Raw genomic sequence first — 20091 nt, 5'->3', positions numbered from 1 at the left:
AAAATAAAAATTTAAAAATAATATAAAATATGTAATAGCTGGATTAAGCCATTGGTCTAATAAGTATAGAAGACTGTCAAGGAAAATTTCAAAGGGCCCTCATACCTCACTGTAGCCTTTGTATTCTTTATGTTCTTTTATGTTTCAAGCTGTACATTGTTTGCCTCTTAAAGTTATTTTTATATATTTTTACATGTTGATGTCTGTCATTCTGTCAAAGGTTGTAAGCAGATCTCTGAGATCTTTATTTGTTCAGTCTAGTCTTGTAAACATTGTATCATAATTATGTGTACCTGCACACTCATAAGGATAGCATGTGATGTCTAGAGGACAACTTTTGTGGAGTCAGTTCTCCCCTTCTACCTTCTGCTCTTAAACTGTGTTTCAATGATTAATTGGCTTGAGCAGCAAGTGCTTCCACACTGAGCCATTTCATAGGCTCCTGCCCACCCCTTCCCTTCCCTTCCCTTCCCTTCCCTTCCCTTCCCTTCCCTTCCCTTCCCTTCCCTTCCCTTCCCTTTCCTTCCCTTCAGGTTTTACTGCTGTGAACATATACCATTGCCAAGGCATCTCTTATAAGGACAACATTTAATTGGAGCTGGCTTATAGGTTCAGAGGTTCAGTCCATTATTTTCAATGCAGGAACATGGCAGCATCCAGGCAGGCATGGTGCAGGCAGAGCTGAGAGTTCTACATCTTCATCTGAAGGCTGCTAGCAGAATACTGGCTTCCAGGCAGCTAGGATGAAGGTCTTATAGCCCACACCCAAAGTGACACACTTCCTCCAACGAGGCCACACCTACTTCAACAGGGCCACACCATCTAATCGTGCTACTCCTTGGGCCAAGCATATTAAAATCACCACATTTCCATTCTTTCATTTTTTTCTTTTGTTCTTGGTAATAGGGTCTTCTAATGCCCAAGGTGGTTCCAGCTCACTGTGGAGCTGAAGTTGACTTCAAACTGATGATCCTGTTGTTTGCACATACCTAATGCTGAATTGACCATGTGCCACCACTCTTGTTTTAGTGTATTTCTTTTTGTGATAAATAGGGACTGAACCCTTAGCCTCCTAAATGCTAAGTAAGCAATGGTAATTGAATTTTATACCTTGTTCCAAGTCTTTCTTGTAATTTTTACTTTGAAACAGAGACTCACTGAGTTGGCTGAACTGGCTTTGAAATTGTGATTCGCCCGTATCAGCCTTTCAAGTAGCTGGAATTGTGGGTTTGTGTCCTGCCTCCTTGTCTTGTCCTCTCCCTTTTTTTCTTTTTTTTTTTTCTTGTGTCTGAATTTAGAAAAATGACATATAGGATATCTTTTTTTTTTTTTTAGGATATCTTAAAAATCCAGAATATTAAAAAAATAGATCTGTTTTCTTAATAATATGTATATGTTTGTTTACACATGCTCTGTGCATAAAGAAAGTATACTTTCAGCCTCCAGGCATTTGAAATAGATAGGTGGTTCAGGGAAATAGAATATCGTTTACTTTTTTCCTTTATACCTTTTGATACTTAAGAATTTTTTAAAAATCATGCAAACATTTCTTTTATAAGAAGTTGTAAATATAGCTCAGTGTAGAAGTCCTTGCCTACCATATCTGATGTCCTGAGATTAATTCCCAGGAATACACACTCACACACACACACACACACACACACACACACACTCACACTCACACACACACTCACACTCACACACACACTCACACACACTCACACACTCACACACACACTCACTCACTCACACACTCACACACACACACACACACTCACACACACAGTTAATGCGTCACATCGCAGTGTGTTAGCATTAACTAACACTTCAGTCCACTGTAGGGCTGTACCTTGCCCAGCCTTTGCCTGTCACCGTTGCAGGACGATGATCACACTGTGAGCCTGAGATTTTGTTATTTACTAGGAAAGCCTGTTTCTAGTGGTGTGGCTCAGCACACACCTTTAGTCCCTCTGGCTGAAATACAGACATGCCCTTAGTGCACACCTTTAATCCCAAACAAGGAATGTAAAGTTAGTTTGTAGAAGGAAGCATCCATGTTTGAAAGTGGTACTTGTTGAATATAATGTTTAATGTCAATCGGGGTTACTACCTGGCCTTTGATAATTCAGTTGCCAGATAAAAGGCATACAACTTTTATATTTATAATAAGCCTTAATCAGCACTAGAACTGGGCAGACATCTACAATCTAAACTATTAGTTTTACTTCTCTATCAATAACCCCAAGTTATGACTTGCCATTTTCTGAGTGGGCTACTCTAACTCCAACTGTCCAGCCCAAAAGGCCAGTTCTTATGATCCCTTATCCCATAGTGACCTTTCTCTCTTCCTCTCCTTACCCCAATCCTGTGAACCCAAACCCTTCCCAGCTCTCTTCTGCCCAGCTGTAAGCATCTATATTCACCAATCAGGGATAATTGGAGGGGTAGGGTTACATAGCATCACTTATGTACCTGCAGATTCTCTTGTCCATAGGGGCTACAAGGCCTTTTTGGTCTGTATTTAGCATTACAATATATACCAGGAGACCAAACCTTAGTGGATGTCTAATTGAGTAGCAAACACAGTGACGAATCTGCAAAGATTTGGCAGAGTAAGGTATGCCCAACTCTCAAGAGAAGAGTAAGTGTGAGGTTCAACCTCTTCTGGGACCTCTTGAATGAGACTCATGGAGGTAGTGATCAATAGAAAAGCAAGAGGAGTTTAAGCATTCCAACATGTTAGGGCAGTCCCACTTAGGAGCTGACTCTAAGCAGACTCTAACAGGGAGTTATATACCTTTCAGTTGGGGCAGAATTTGAACTAGGCAAAGTACTATGTGTATTTTTAAATAACTTTCAGATTGACTCAGTATACTGTTCAGGAATTTCAGTTGGGAGTCAGGTAGCTTTGTGTGACTGACTTGCAACTGTTCCAGGAACTAAACTAGCTCTTTTTTTTCCTGGAAGGGAGGGGTCCTTGTACTCGGAGGTTTGTGGTGGGAATCTTCCCACTGGTGCCAGATTGGTCCCAACTCTGGCTCTTTCACTAGGAAAGGAAAGGAGGCAGTTTTCCCAGGACAGTTGTACAGAGACAGTTGCAGATAGAGAACAAGCTAGACACAAGTGAAGACAGTACAAATCAGAGAATAAGAGGAACCAGAAAATTAGAACATACTGCCAAAGTTAGAATGAGGCCAAGCAGAGCCATTCAGTCAGAAACTGAGAGAAGCCAGATTGACTCAGTCAGCCTGGAGAGGAGTGTGAGGCAGAACGGCTGAGTTGAACCAGCCAGCCAGAGTTCAGAAAGAGCTGGAGAGGGTGAGCTTATTCAGCAGCAAGTCTCAAGAGGATAAAAACATTGTGGGCATAGGTAAGACTGTACAGAGGCTAGAAGCTTCCAGGATGAGGGCTAGGTTAGCACACAGAGGCAATGATTGCTTCTTGTGGCCAGGACCCCTGGCATCTGGAATTTTAAAATAAAAATAGTTGCAATCCTGGCCAGATTAGTTGAAGAGAAAATTACTTATGCAGGAGCAATCTTGAACAAGTCATTCTGGGGCTAACACTGCCCTCTCTCAGACTCTCTCTTAATGAACACTTGCAGCAGTCCAGCAGAAGGCAGATGTGCAACATCATACATCTGCATATGAATATTTTGTAACTCAGGAGTGATTTGGGAGTCATTCTTTCATTGCACCTCACTAAAATGACCAGGATGAAGACAGCATCTGTACTGGAAAGGCCTTTTAATATCAAATGCCAAAGCTCTCACTCAGCTCTAGACAAACTCTGACTTTCAGAATTTCAGAGAACTTAGTTTTTGTTTTTGTTTGTTTGTTTGTTTGTTTGTTTGTTTGTTTTAAAGAAGGACTGAGTAACTGAAAGTGAAAAAGAAGGGGATCTGGGATGGTGAGAACTTTGGAAGCATGTTGTCCGACAAGTGGATTGTGCTAGCCTTTGCTATGTTTTTTTATATTACCGTTTGATTTTTTTCACTATGAATCAGATTCAAAATTGGTCAGTCTTATAAAATCAACAAGTTGGACCAAATCATATTCACCATTTATAGATAGGACTAGGGTGTATCTTGTTCAAGTTCTTGCCTTGATGCTCAAAGCCCATGGTAGAATGTCTTAACAAAAAAAAACAAATGACCCATAGAAGAACAAAGTAAGATATGCAACATTGAGAAATACTTTGTGGATATGAGAATCTCTCGGTGGATGGGATCAGTAATAGGTTGGACATGACAAATGAGTCAGGAAATTTGAAAATATATCAGTAGACATTAATAGAGGAAAAAGAGGTTTAAAAACTGAACATCCTCTTTGACCTATATAACAGTACCAGAGGGTCTAGCATTTGTGTCACCAGAGACTCAGGACAAGAAGAAAATGAGTTTGGAGTAACAAAAACATGGAAAGTAACAGGACGTGATAGTGTATACATTTAACCCAGCATTCAGGGAACAGAGGCAGACTCATCTCTGGGGATTCAAAAACCATCCTGATCTACATACCGAATTCCAGGCCACTCAAAGTTACAGATGAGACCTGTCTCAAAAAAATGTTTTTGAAGAAATAATGGCATTGAAAAAGAAGCTGGGCAGAATGGTGTATGCCTGCAATTTTCAGCTTTTCAGGGATAGAGGGAGGAGATCATGAATTTGAAGCCAATGAGACTCTGTTTCAAGAAGAAAGCAACCCACAAACAAAGAGAAGAAATAAATTTATTTCTGATTGTATATAAATCTGAAAGAATACAGAGAGAGAGAGAGAGAGACAGACAGACAGACAGACAAGAGAGACTGGCTTAAAATATACAGTTTAGCATAATGCCTGGGGTCAGATCTCAGAGAGTAATCAGATTGTGTGTGTGGGGGGGGGAGGTTGTTTTATTGGGTTTTGTTTTTTAGTAATGAACAATCGAAGACTGAATTAAAACATAATTTCAAAAAGTAAAAAAAAATATAAAATTTCTGATCTGCGGTATAGAATATAGAGTACTATTGAAAGAACCAAAGGAGGCTGGGAATGGTAGTGTAGGCACAGCAGGAGGGTCAGGAATTCAAAGTCATGTTTATGTGAGGTCTACAGCCAGCCTGGGCTATTAAGATCTGCCTCAAAGCAAACTGAAGCAGAAACAAAGAATCAGATTAGATTACCTTGTTTCCTCTTTTTTCTCTTTCCAGGTCTTGATTTGGAGCTCAGAAGGCCCTTGAACTCACTTCGTTAGCTCATGCTGGCCTCAAATTTTTGATCCATCTATCTCTGTTTCCTAAGTGCTGTAATTATAGCTGTACAGCCATTGCACTGGACTTCCCAGAAACATTTTCTGTAGAAAGAAAGACAAAGACCTAGAATTGCTAAAACAATTTAATAAAAAAAAACCTTATATAGATAAGTCTTTGTTTGTTTGTTTGTTTGAGGCTGGGTTTTTCTGTATAGCCCTGACTCTCTTAAAATTCGGTCTGTAGACCAGGTAGATTTGAACTCAGAGATCCTCCTGCCTCTGCCTCCTAAGTGTTGGGATTAAAGGTGTGAGCCACTACTGCTCTGCTCTACAGATAAAAGTTTAAGTCCTATGTTAACAACAAAACTGAGCATGTGTGATGCTACACAGCATGTCAGCTTGTTGACATAGGCTCACAATGTGTTTGTATTTGGAAGCATTATATTTACGTAAGATGTTTGTCAATTAAGATATATAAGTGTAAAAAAGGAAGGAAATGTTTTAAACCAATGCAAAGCATAATCAAGATCGCACTGGCAAATGGATAGACATACAGATAGTGGAAGAGAAAAGGGATTTTAGAAGTAGACCCATATAGGAGCTGTGGTGGAATTCAGGGCTAGAGTCTTTGTCCAGGATTTGCAAAGCCTCGAGATCAATCCAGCACTATAACCACTCAAATGCAAAGTAATAAACTTCAACCTAACCACACATTATAAAAGATAAGGTGAATCCTCTAAATAGGATTTTTTAAAGAAGCGATATATTTTGTAGAAAACAGAATAAACTCTTTATGATCTGATTTTGCAATGAAGTTTCCAGGATGACACTAAAATCATGACTCATGAAAGGAGAAAAAACAATGAATTATACTGTGTTAAATTAAAAGGTCTGTTTGCAGGATACCATTAGGATGAAGCCAGGGTGCCGCGTGTGGGCTCATACTTGTAATCGCTACACTTTGAGACTGAGGCAAGAGGAACAAAACTTGATGCCAGGCTTAGGCTATGTATTAAGTTTGAGGAGGCCTGCCTGGGCTGCACAATGAGGCCATGTTTGTCTCAAACAAAAAGGGAAAGAAAAGGCAGGCTACAGACAGGGATCTACTAGCCGCAAACTCTCTGATTCCAGCTACCCAGTAAAATCAAGACTCAACAAACTGCAACCCAACAATCAGATTTATATGTTAAATTTTCAATCCACAATAGATCCACACAATAAACTCACAACCAATTCATAAAGATATAAACCGCCTACCTAGATAAGATAAACTTGCCTATAGAAATCCATCCCTTAAGAAATATTCATAACAACCTGTATCTATGTAGAGATGCATGGTGAGGGTCATTTATTCTGCCTCAATGTAGCTTCTCCTTCCTTTCTGCCTCTCCCTCTCCTAAACCTGTTTCCTCCTCCCTTCCTTCTCGTCCAGTGACAGGCCTCATTTTATCTTGTGTCTGCCTTCACCTGCATAACAACATCAGCATACATTTTCTGTGCAACAGCACTGGCTGTGCTGGAACTTGCTTTGTAGATAGACCTCTCTGCCTGCCTCTGCTTTGGAGTGCTTGGGACTAAAGGCATGCACCATCATGAGCAGCTGGCCTAGTTCTTTTAAACTAAACCTTCCTTGGACAGCTAAATGTCTCAGTTCACTTTCTACCTGAGCCCCTCCCTGTCTAATCTACTTGTTTGTGAATCTAGCCTAGGATCTAGCTCTGAGCTGTAACTACAGTCCGTTCCTCAACTCTTAAGTTGAAAACTTTGAAAGGAAACTCTTACCTCCGGTGAGTCACTTCAACCTTCTTTATCCTTAGGTCATTGGTTAAGTGACTCCTGTGGCTGCTATCATAGCATCTATGGCTTCTCTAAAACACAGTCTGGATCATGTAGCTTTATGCTCAAAAATACTGGATAACTCTTTACCTTGTCCATTATCTAATAATGAGTCAAATGTGAATTGCACGATGAGGCTGTGAGCGGAGGAATGCAGTGCACTTTGCTCTTATCTTCAGCTTGAGACACTGTCCCTGACTGTGTATACCGTGTTTTGTTTTATAAGGTAACATCAGTTCTCATAACTGAGGACTCAGCTTCACACACCATATTGCAAGCAATAGGTTGTCATATTTTTTAATGGGCTGGCTACCAACCAAGGCTCTTGTGGCTCCTTCTTTAGGTTCAACTAATTTGCTAGGATAGCTTATAGATCTGGGAGAAGCAGTGTTTCCTGGTTTATTATAAGGACATTGTAGGGCTGGAGAGATGTTTTCAGCAGTTAAGAGCACTGACTGCTCTTCCAGAGGTCCTGAGTTCAATTCCCAGTCCACCACAGCTCCTATATGGGTCTACTTCTAAAATCCCTTTTCTCTTCAGTCCTTTATATCCATTAGTTCCACATGTATGGATTTAACCAGTTTGAGATTAAATATTCTTGGAAGCTGCATGGCATGGTTGCACACACCTTTAATCCCAGCACTCAGAAGGTAGAGGCAGGCAGATCTCTGTGACTTTGAGGTCTGCCTGTTCTGTGTTATGAATTCCAGAACAGCCAAGATTACAAAGAGAGACAATATCTGAAAAACAAATGAACAAAAAAAGGATTCTTGGTCATTGTAGGTGTAACTGAGTTAGTTGGTAGAATGCTTACCTTACCATGGGTCAGAGTTGGGTTTGATTCCCAGTACCACTTAAACCAGCACATCTTCAGCATTTTAGCTCAGGGCTAGCCTGGGCTACCTTTTCTTAGGAAAAAGAGAACCAGATGTGGTGGCAGGCACATCTTTAATCCCATGCTAGGGCAGAGACAGGTGGCCCTTTTTTGGAATTATGTGGTGTAACCTTGCATTTAAAAAGAAGTTACATCAGAACCAAGCATTTTTTCTTGGTTATCTTCCCCAAACAATATCCCATCCGTACATCTAAGCTTTACATTGGATTAGTTAACCTAAGAATCAAGGAGGATAAACATAGTAGTTATATGCAGTACAGTTCAATTTTATATGAAATTTGCACACCCTTAAATTTGGTGTCTGGGCGATTCTGGAGCTGCTGACCATGGAAGCAGAGGATCTGCCCTAGTTTATATTGCAGCACCTTGGCATGTGCTTTTTCTTTAGCGTGTGTGACCTTATACATAACAAACAATGTAAGGGGGGAAGAATTTACTTGAGCTCGTGGTCTTGGGGGTGTCTGTTGTGGTCATGTAGGGTGTAGTGGAGCAGAGCAGTTCACTTCAGTCCACAAAGCAGAGAGAGAGGAGGAATGCTGTTGCTTTCCTATTTTACCTGCCTTTTCCCCATCACAATATGGGATAGTGCCACTCACATAAAATGCTAAGTTCTTCCGCATTGGTTACTCTTGTGCAAATGCCCTCACAGAAGGTGACTGTAAGTCTAGTATGATTGATTAACAATGAAGAAAAACTCAGTGTCCAAGGTTTCAGGCCACTTTTCATGCCTTCTGCCTTAGTTTACCTTAACCCCTAAGTCTCTACCCTGTCAGCTCTGATCATCGTAAATGTATTCTTTTAAAACATTGTTATTGAATAATGACATTTTCACTCTACTATAAATGGTGCTTTGGCCTCATCACCTCTGTTACCAACTGCCACTCTCCCTTCTCTCCTCTAGTTAGTCTTCATCTCCTGAAATAGTCACCCTTCTACTGTAATCTATAAACTATGTATCTGTTTTGGTGTTGAGGGGGGGATGCATTCAGAAGCATGGCTAGATGTGTGTGTAGTTAGTACTGTCAGCTTGTCAGGGTCTAGAACTGTTAAGGAACACATCTCTGGGCATGCACTTCTTTCTGCTACTTGACAAAGGACGCAGTGTGATCCGTTGTCCATTGCGCCTGCTGTTATGGCTTCTTCACATGTTTTGTCTCCTCCAACTGTGAGCCAAAGCAGACCTGTTCCTCCTTAAGCTGCTTGTATCCAGTGTTGTGTCACAGCATGAAAAAGTGACATGCACAGGTGCACATGTGGGTGCCATATTAGGAAGAGCACGCTGTCTTTCAGAGTCTTGTTTACTTCACTTAATAAGACAATCTCTAGCTTCATTTTCTGGCAACTGACATAAATTGTTTTGTTCTTTATGGATGATTGAAACTATTTACGTGTAAAATCTTAATACTATTATCTTAAAATGTTCTTATAAACTTAAAATGTAGTAATTGACTTACTTGTCTTCTAGAGTAAAACTTTTTGACTTTCTGTGCATTCACTGTACCTTATAATGTAATAGCCTCATACTCTGTTAATTCTTTATGCTCATATGTAACCTGTGAATTTGAGTGGAGAACTTAATTTACCTTGTATTCTTAATACTTAATTTTAGTGTTGGGTGTGTATATAATAAGTTTAGTAGACATAGTAGATTGTATATAGTATATGCATAGTATGTGCTTATATACATACATATGTATGCAACCTTTGTGTTCCCTTTTAGTTTCAATATTACTTTGCATGCGGGAGGTGTAAGGGTTCAACCTCAGCCTTATGCATGCTAGGCAAAAGCTTTGTCACTGAGCTGTGTCCACACCATCCTGTCTGTACTCTGTGTTTTGAGGCAGGGCCTTTCTCGCTCAGTCTGAAACCCAGGCAGGTCTTGAGTTTGTCATTACTCTTAGGCTTTCAGATAGCTGTGCCACCAGACTCAGGTTAGTCTTCATATTATTAACCAGATATTACCTAGTTTAAGATCTGTTTCAGTAATTTCTTACATAATGGTTAAGAATAAAGGTTTTTCTAAGGCCAGCAAGGTGGCTCAGCTTGTAAAGGTACTTGCCACCAACTCTTACTGCCTGCGTGTCATCTCTGGGACCTAGACACTTGAGAGAGAACTGATTGTCACAAGTTGTTTTCTGACCTCCGCATGAGTGCCAGACACACATATCCAATAAATAAGTAAATGGATAAATATAACTTTTTTTTAAAGAATAAAAGCTTTGGAATCAAATTGCACCATCATTTTCTAGCTGTATTGTTTTGGACTAAGTGATTAACCTCACCAGTCCTCTACTTCTGTATCTGAGAAACAAAGAAAATGCTAATGCTTATCATGTGATTCGAATGTGTAAAAATGTATAAAACAGGATAAATGATTACATATCATACATATTAGCTACTGTTTCTCTTAGTCTGTTCACTTGTAAATACTGTCTCACTAGTCCTTAGATTGTGCATTAGGTACTAGGACAGTAAGTGCTCCCTGCACTCCTCGCTGGCCTCAGCTTTCACTGGGTACCACAGAAGTCATCTGAAGAGTTACTGTTGTCATTAAATCGTAGCTGTTCTAAACACATACATTTTTTGAGCCAACTTTATTAAGTAGTTTCATTAATTGCATAAGTAAATATAGAAGAGAAATAGTAATTATACTATAAAGTTTGAGAAATAAAATTATTACCTAAATGATAGAAATGTATTAACAAGTACTAAAAAATTTGCCACTAGCCATGTTTTAATTATTCAACAAAGAATCAATAGTTTATTTAAATCTATATTTGTTTTTCATTTTTAAAGCAGGGCAATTCAGGCTAAGTGTATAACGCCGGCCTATAATCCTGTCACTCTGAAGTTAGACAGGAGGGTCAGAAGCTCAGTGAGCTCTTGTGCAGCTCAGTGAGACCCCGGCCTCAACTTGAGAAGTGAAGTAAAAGGTTGGGCACAGAGTTCTTGCCTAGAATGTATAGGGTAGTTGGTTCAGTCCCCAGTACTGCTAAAGAGCATACAGACAAGCATGGGGTGGGAAGCAGGAAGTGGTAGCCTTTAATCCCAGCGCTAGTGAGGCAGAGGCAAATGCAACTGGAGTTCGAGGCCAGCCTGGGTTACACAGAGAAATCTTGTCTCAAAAAACAAGAGCTACAACAACAACAAAAATCTAGTACTTAATCTAGTTTATTAAATCTAGTACTGTCTTTTGTTTTTATATGATTGGAATGTCTTTGATATGAAGTGCATGTTGCAAAAAGCCGGGCACAGTAGTCCACCTGAAATCCCACAGTTTGAAGACTGAGGCATGATTGACCCCTGCCTTTATATGAAAGAAAAAGGAAAAAGGGGGAGAGGGGAGATGTGGTGGGAGATGAATCTTTCTTGTTTCATTTTGTTCTTTTACAGTGTTAAGGTTTGATGCATGCTTGCAAATGCTGTATTCACATCAGTATATTTCCAGCTTTGGGCATGGATTCTCAAAGTATTGACAACAAATTGACTAATTAAAACTTTTTTTTTGTAACTGAAGCTGAGGAAAAGGTTGCTAATTTATCATCAGTGTAGTAACAGATTGAAAACAGAATAACAAAACAAACAAATTAATAGACTTGAAATTCCAGCATTCAGGAATCTGTGTCTATTGGCCAAAGCAAGTCTTAGGTGTATTTTATTTTAAGTGGACAGATTACTTTTGAAACTTATTTTAATCTTTTTTATTTTTTAGCCTTTAGTGTTTGCTCTGCGTTATTTTTATAAGCTAGCTTCAAAGGTTGTCCACCCTCAGTGTTTCATTGTATTTACCCTTTATAAATGGCTTCTCTACCTCTTCATCTCTCATAACTGCCTAATTATTTATATGAGTAACCAATGCTTTGTGTGTGTGTGTGTGTGTGTGTGTGTGTGTGTGTGCGCGTGCGCGCGTGCACGCGCGAGTGTGCCCACCATGCACGCTGTGAGTAAATAGATCATCAGAAGATACTAGGCAGCCCCCTTATTGCTCTTTGCCTCACTCCTTTTACAAAACGGTGAAAGTCAGAGTTCTGCCCAGCAAGCCCTGACAATCCTGTCTCCACCTCTCCAGCACTGGAGTCACATGCAGATGTGCACAGCCACATCCGGATTTTTATGTGGGTGCTTAGGATCTGGATTCAGGTCCTCATGACTGCACAGCAGTCACACAGCCCCTGATTCATCTCCTGAGCTTTCTGTGGAACTTATCATTTCTGTTATCACTTGGTCTCAGAATTTTTCTTCCTGTCAGGGTATTCTTGAAGGTTTTTCCTTGATTTTTGTTCATGCTGATTTATATTCTAAGTTGCAGATTTATATTTTAAAAATTCTTTATTTTTACACAGTTTTTATTTTCATCTTCTAAGATAGTTTCATCATTTAGCCCGGGTTGGCCTTGAACTCATGTAGTGGAGCCCAGCCTTAAACTTTTCTGCCTCTGCCCTGTCCTCAGCTATTTTATAGAATTTTGAAAAGTTGTATCTTTCTCATATAGATTGTAAGCCAGTGTGGCCTTTGGGAATCTTTGTTTCCTGGGTGGTTTTGATGAGTAGCCATAGTGGGAAACCTTGACCTACACATACAGTTGAGCTCCTTCTCCATGGAGCACAAGACTCCATGCAGTGCCTCAGCTCTACATCTCAGTCTGCATCTGCCCCCAGCTCTCTGCCTGGTAACTTCCTGGACTTGGTTGCCTTTTGGGATGGAAGTATACTTTTTTAAAAATCAAGAGACTGGCTCAGGTTTTTTTTCCTGCATTTCTCAGTCCCTCTATATATCCCAGCCAGTATCTCCTTGGATTTCACATGTTAAACTTGGGTTGAAAAGCACTAGGCTCATCCAATTCAGTGAGAAAAGAAAGGTCATGTAATTGCTGCAGTAATGTAAAAAGTGTGTGTCAGAATGTGTGTAAAATAAGTAAATTAAACATAGCCCTCACTGCATCTGCTCAGAGTAATTTTTAGTGACTTTCTAAATATTTTCCTTTCTGGATAATGCACCTTTTTTTATTCCCTTATTAGTTTATTTCTTTACTTACTCATTAACCATTTATTTGAGTATGCAAGGAACAGAGGAGAACCTGGCAATGGGTGGATTAAAATAAATAATGTAAATTTCTTGTTTTTTATATTCTCGAAACATTTTATATAGTTTATATTAAGTCATAAAATACAACACAGAAATCCAATTTATTAACCTTTAAAAAGAGAAATCATAGTACATCTTTTCCCACTCTTTTCTTTCTCTTTTCATCCAGGGAAAGACCATGTTTGTAGATTTATTGGTTGTGGGAGAAATGACCGTTTCAACTACGTGGTCATGCAATTGCAGGTATGTTACCCTGAAAATATGTCTTAAAATCTTTTAGTTTTGATCAAAATACCTAGTTACAGTAAATAATGAAGAAAGAAGTGACAGAATTCTTATGTATACTGAACAAATGAAATTTGTTTTTTAAAATGCAACTTTATTAGTTGTCATATGTATCATTTGCATATGTTTAATCTCAAATATATTGTGGGTTACAGTATAAGCCTTACTCTTCTGTGTTCATTCCCTTTTTATCTTTTCTCCCTCGGGCATTTTAGATCTCCACTCACGCTTTCAAGTCCCAGCCATGGTGTTAAGATTGTAAGCATAGTTGAAGGAGAGGATGAGTGCTTTCTCTTTCTGTCAGCAAGCGTTGCTCCTTCCTCTTGAGACAGGATCAGAGATGGGCTGAGGAGTAGGAGCTCAGAAAGAGAAGATGGGAGTCCGAGCTCCAGTAGGGAGAATGAGAAAGCTGGTCTGTTGTCCTTGACACTGCCTGTCTTCTGGACACACACAGCGTGGTCACCTCCAAGTATCAAATGTGGCCAGCTCTCAGTTTCCTTTCATATTCTTCAGACTTTCATATTCTTTAGATATTTGGATTCTTTATTTTCCTTCACAGTACTTACATGCCAGTGAGTTAAATTCATACACCCAGGCCTAAATGTCTCCTCTTCTCTTCAAAAGGCTTTTCCTGTTTCTCCAGTGCTCTTCAGTATTTGACTTAGACCTAAAGATATGTTACCCTTTCTTTAAACTATATCTTTCTACCATGTAGATCCTAGGGTGTCAGGCAGCAAGTGCTTCTGCCTACAGAGCCATCTCACTGGCCCTTGAAGCTTTTCTTACATGATTCTCCATCTCAGTTTAGCGTACTTTGATGTGTTGAAGTGGTTGCCATTTGACATTTTTTAGTTCATTAATATGTTCCCTGTTTTCTCTAAAATTGGCTGCTAATATGAGCTATATGTGATAACAAGGACAAGGGAGAGTCATAGAACAATAGGAGGTTAAAGAGAATATGAGAAGTTTTAAGCATATATAATATACTTTATTCACCAACATACAGACTAACAGGCAGGCAGATGTTACAGACATCCAGGTTCATGATAGCATGCCTGCCCAGATACTGGTGGACATAGTACACAGGCTGCACAGGCAAAGGTTAAGTCAGGGACACTTGCCTCCAGTCTCAAGGCTGTATTGATAGAAAACAACCACACAGAAATGGAATTCTGCCAGAAATAGTTATGTAAGAGATGACCTCCATCATTGCTTACTCTGAGTTCCTCAGATGTCCTGTACCAACTCCCTCCCCGATGTCTAGCTCATGTTTCAACTGAATGTTCATATCATCACCTGCTTTTTCTTTTAACTTTTTATTTTGGCCTTCATAGCCTTTCATTTCCTATAATATTTGCCAATAATGGCAGTATTTAGCATTTGTGGAATACCAGGCAGTATTCCAGAAACTTCATATGGATTTTATTTAGTCCTCATAAAATTATATGAAGCGGGTATAATTACTCTTTTTTATTTAAAAAAAAAGTTGATGTAGGAAATGTAAGTAACTTGTAGGGAATATGTGTTGGGTAGTGAGGAGGAATACTGCTTTGTATATTGGTGCTGGTTAGTTTTAACTTGATGCAACCTGGCCTCACCTGGGAAGAGTCTTAATGAGGAATTATCTAGATTTGGTTAGCCTGTAAGCATTCCTGTGGGGGATGTCTTGATTTTTCTTTGATATAGGGAGACCTAGCCCTTGGTGGGCAGCACTGTTTCCTAGGCAGGATTTCCTGAACATTGAAAAAGAAAAGAAAGCTAGCTAAGGACCCAAGCAAAGATGTGTTTGTTTACTTTTTCTTGACTGTGAATGTGATGTGACTGAGTTGCTATTTTGACTTCTCAAAAAAAAAAAAGATCGCCTGAAGCTTGTAAGCCCTATGACCCCCTTTCCTCCCTTAGGTTGCTTTTTGTTTATCATTGCCAATACAAATGAAATACAAACATATCTATGTTTTATATTTTTAAAAATAGTCAAGTCTAAGGGGCTGATGATGTAGCTTAATTGGTAGAGCATTCGACTAGCACGCATGAATCTCTGGCTTTTGGGTTTAATCCCCAGCATATGCATAAACTTGGCATGGTGGTGCACACTGGCATTCCCAGAGTCGGAATATAGAGGCAAGATCAGTTCAATGTCATCCTTGATTACACAAGAAGTTCAAGGTTAGCCTGGGTTACACAAAAGCATATCAGAAAAAAGAAAGGGGCAGGGGAGGAAAAGAAAGAGGAGGAAGGAGAAAGGAAGGAAGGAAAAGGAAGGAAGGAAAAAGGAAGGAAGGAAGGAGGGAAGGAAAGAAGGAGAAAAGAGGAAGAAGAGTCAAGTCTGTTTTGTTAGTAGCAAGGATAAAGCAAGACATGATGACTTAGGAACATGGTTCCTCACAGCATGGTTATCCATAGGGCTGGTGAGAGGTGGCTTTGTAGTTTAGAGCTTTTGCTACTCTTCCAGAGGCCTAGAGTTCAGTTTCCAGAACCCCAACCATCTTTAACTCCAGCTCCAGGGGACCAAATGTCATCTTCTGGTTTCCCAGGGCACTCCCTGTCATGTACATAAAGACAGACAGACAGACAGACAGACAGACAGACACACACACACACACACACACACACACACATAAACACACACACAATTTTTTAGAAAATGCTGATTCTTTTTTTTCCTCATATTTATCTATTTGACATCCATTGCAGTGATCAGCAAATGCGGATGCCAATTACAAACAAAAAATAGTTGAAATATTTTTGCCCCTGGATTACTTTGATCACATCACACTTGACTAAATTTTTAAATTTTTTTGTTATTACTTTTACTGTTTTATAGTCCAGTCATTGACCCCTCTCCTGGTCCGACCTTCCACAGTTCCTCATCCCATTCCTCCTTCCCTCCCACTCTGCCATCCCCTGGGGGCTCAAGTCTCTTGAGGGTTAGGCACATTTTCTCTCACTGATGTCAGACCAGGCAATACTCTACTGTATATGTGTTGGGGACCTTGGACCAACTCTTGTATGCCGCCTGGCAGGTGGCTCTATGTCTGGGATTTTAAGGGTTCAGGTTAGTTGAGACTGGTGGTCTTCCTATGGGGTTGCCCTCCTCCTCCTCAGCCTTTCCCTAATTCCACCATAGGGGTCCCCAACCTCAGTCCAATGGTTGGGTGTAAGTATCTTCATCTGTCTTAGTCAGCTGTTTGTTGGACCTCTGGGAGGACAGCCATGCTAACCTCCTGTCTGTAAGCACACCATAGCATCAGTAATAGTGTCAGGCCTGGGAGCCTTGCCTTGAGTTGGATTCCAGTTTCGGCCGGTCACTGGACCTCCTTTCCCTCAGTCTCTTCTCCAGTTTTGTTCCTGCAGTTCTATTAGACAGAAATAATTCTGGGTCAGAAATTTTGACTGTAGGATAGCAACCCTATCCCTCCACTTGATGCCCTGTCTTTCTGCTGGAGGTGGAGTTCCCTCTCCCCACTGTTGGGCATTTCATCTGAGGTCCCTCCTTTATCTCCCAGGTCTCTGGTACTTTCTAGAGGGTCCTCCAACACCCCCCCCCACCTGCCCCTGAGGTTGCATATTCATTCTGAATGCTTGCCCTCAGGGAGTCTCTCCTGTCTCCCCTCCACCATACCTGATCATGTTCCCCTTTTCCCTCCTCCCTCCCTCTCTCTTCCAGGTCCCTCCCTCCCTCTGCCTCCCGTGATTGTTTTCTTCTCCCTCCTAAGTGGGATTAAAGCATCCTCACTTGGGCTCTTCTGAGAAAATGCTTATTCTCGTTTTTGGTTATTAGACCATATTCTTTGAAGTAGAAGATCACTACTTAGACAAGAGCTTCACTGTTTCGGTCAGAGCATTCTATAATGTGGTAATAAGTAAACAGATAGTTTTCAGTCTTACCATAGACCAGGACTGTATTTTAAAGTGATTATCTGATCCCACAGGGTCGGAATCTGGCAGATCTTCGACGTAGCCAATCTCGGGGCACATTCACTATTAGCACTACTCTTCGTCTCGGGAAACAGATTCTGGAGTCTATTGAAAGCATACATTCTGTGGGATTCCTTCACAGAGACATCAAACCGGTAGGGGCCTTTTCTGTTCTAAGCACAGAAGCTATTGTTTAATACTTCTAATGCTAGTAGAAGACAGAGTGCGTAAATGTAGTTTTCTGTATATGTTGTGGTTAAATACAAATAATGTTTTTATTTCTCTAATGCCCTAAAAGTAAAAATAATTTATCTCTTAGGGTTTTTTTTTTATTAAAATTGGTAATGGGAAACTACAGCTTATTTTCAGTAGCTTTTCTCATATCATAAGATGTTGCTTGCTTGCTAAATTAAAAATATTTTATGCTTGGGGGCTAGGAGATGGCTCAGTTGTTAAAGTACTGAGGACTTGAGTCTTGAATTCAATCCCTGGAACCCATGTTTGGTTTTGTTTTTTTGTTTTTTTACAGTGGTGTACCCTAGTGATCAAAGTGGTGAGCTGGTTCTTTGGGGCTTGCTTGGCCTATCAGCTGTAGCCTGCTTGAGGAACTGTACCTGAGGTTGTCCTCTGGTCCCCCCACACACATTCACACACAAATTGTGTGCTTGCCAGTTATTATTAGGTGTGTTAGCATTGCTAATTATTCAGTTATTATTAGGTGTGTTAGCATTGCTAATTATTCAGTTATTATTAGGTGTGTTAGCATTGCTAATTATTCAGCCTTACTTGTAAGTGATAAGTCTGAGTTGTGGTTCCTGATACTAGTTGTTATTTTGTCAAGTTACCAATTGTATTCACTGGAAATAATCAAGTAGTGAATGGCCTTAATCTTCTCCTAAGGGCTTGTGGAACTAGGATTTGCTTTCCCCCTTTTTGTTCTGTTTTGATTTTCTTAGAAATCATTACCTGGCATCAATGGGACTGGAGGCCCTTGGTCCTGTGAAGGCTCACTGCCCCAGTGTAGGGGAATGCCAGGAGGTGAGGTGGGAGGGAGTGGGTGGGGTGATGGAGCACCCTCATGGAAGCAGGGGGAAGGGAAACCAGGAAAGGGGATAACATTTGAAATGGAAATAAATAAAATGACCAATAAAAAAAAGAAATCATTGTCTTTATTACTGAAATGTGCTTTTCTTCCTTCTTATTTGGTATTTTATTCTTCATAATGACAGATGACCCATTTCTGATATCCCATATTTATAAATTTAATTGATGTTAGTACATTTGAAAAATAAAACCACCTGTGATTATATCATTTCTAAAATTAGTTTACATGAAAATGGAAACTAAATTTCTTCAAAGTGTGTTCTTCTAGAATTAGAACCACTCTGAAACTAGGAACGGGTTATATTTAATATGACATTTAAATAAAACAGCATGAATAAGTAATTTATTTTAAGTCAGTTATTGTATGGGGAGATTGAAGTAGAAAAGATTCACAGTTTGGCAATGTAGAGCCCTTTTTACAATTATAGAGTATTTTACTGTTGTTCAGTGCCTTTCTCTGTCATTATTTGAGAAACAACTTTCCATTTCATCAGAAAGCTCCAAAGTAAAATTATACTTTTTAACAAAAGCAAGCAATGATGTAACAGCTTTCATTTTACCATTACAAATTCCCTTATTTGCATATTTATCTTATCAAACTTGCAGTCATTTGACACATTACATAGGCTTTAGATTTGGGAGCTGTTTCGTTTCGTTTTGTTTTGAGACAAGGAGTAATATAACTAAGACTTGTTTCTGCTTCCTGAACGCTGGAGTTAAAGGTCTGCCATCACACATGGCTACCCTGAATTTTTTTTTTTTAGAAAAAAAAATTTTTTCCTGTGGTCTATTTTGGAATGTTTTCTGAATTATATTTTTAATTTTAGTATGATTCAGCTTTATGACTCATATAGGACATTTTTTAATTTATTTGCTTATTTATTAAGATAGGGTTAGACTGTAACTTGCTATATAGACCATTCTGACCTTGAACTCACAGAGATCAGCCCAGACTCTGACTTTAGTACTGGAATTAAAAGTGTGTACCATCACGACCAGCACTCATACTTAACTAAAGATAGAAAAGTAATAAAAATTCTTTGAGGTGGGTTCGGTCCCCAGCTCCGAAAAAAAAGAACCAAAAAAAAAAAATTCTTTGAGGTTTATGTGTATTTTCCCCTCTTCGAAGCTCCCCTTGTTTAGGAGGTTGGGTCATCATTTAAGCAGTAACTTAGACAGAATTTTAAGAGATTCTAGTTCTGGTTTTAATTGGATCATTATATGTAACTATAGAAACTTTAAATTTATTTTTGCTCAGTTTCCCTGATGGTAGACATTAACAACTCTTTCTCAATCACTGGTTGTATTTATAAGAACACTCAACTATGAAAAGCTTTAATTTTTCTGTGAGAGGTAGAACCAGCAACCAAATTATACTATATATTAATGCCTAGTTAAAAATTATAGACTTACAATAATGTATCTGAAACATGCTATAAGTAGAATTCATGCAGGGTAAAATGTAGGCAGACTGACTTATCGTAATATGTATTTCCATCTTTATCTTTTTCTAGTCAAATTTCGCCATGGGACGCTTTCCCAGTACATGTAGAAAATGTTTTATGCTTGATTTTGGCTTGGCCCGACAATTTACCAATTCCTGTGGTGACGTCAGACCAGTAAGCTTTTTCATTACTATCTAATATTTGATAATTAAACTATTATTTCTAGTATCACTTTAAAGAAATGCTAATTATGTATCAGACTGAATGATAGGAGGAGGGGATGGAGCTCAG

At 39.4% G+C, this 20091-nt stretch overlaps 1 protein-coding gene across 6 annotated transcripts in view; it reads left to right on the top strand.

Moving 5' to 3' along the window:
- Positions 1-20091, top strand: part of Ttbk2 (tau tubulin kinase 2) — a 111780-nt gene that overhangs the window by 46784 nt on the left and 44905 nt on the right. For all 6 annotated transcript variants that reach the window (XM_006234837.5, NM_001415701.1, XM_039104949.2 and 3 more), the window contains 3 exons: positions 13218-13291; positions 17266-17406; positions 19870-19974. In XM_006234837.5, the coding sequence (XP_006234899.2) occupies positions 13218-13291; positions 17266-17406; positions 19870-19974 (320 nt within the window). The remainder of the gene's footprint in view (positions 1-13217; positions 13292-17265; positions 17407-19869; positions 19975-20091) is intronic.

This window comes from Rattus norvegicus, chromosome 3 (genome assembly GCF_036323735.1).
Source record: "Rattus norvegicus strain BN/NHsdMcwi chromosome 3, GRCr8, whole genome shotgun sequence".
NCBI lineage: Eukaryota > Metazoa > Chordata > Mammalia > Rodentia > Muridae > Rattus > Rattus norvegicus.
The sequence above is the reverse complement of the archived record's forward strand: the minus strand, read 5'-3'. Positions and strand labels throughout refer to the sequence as shown.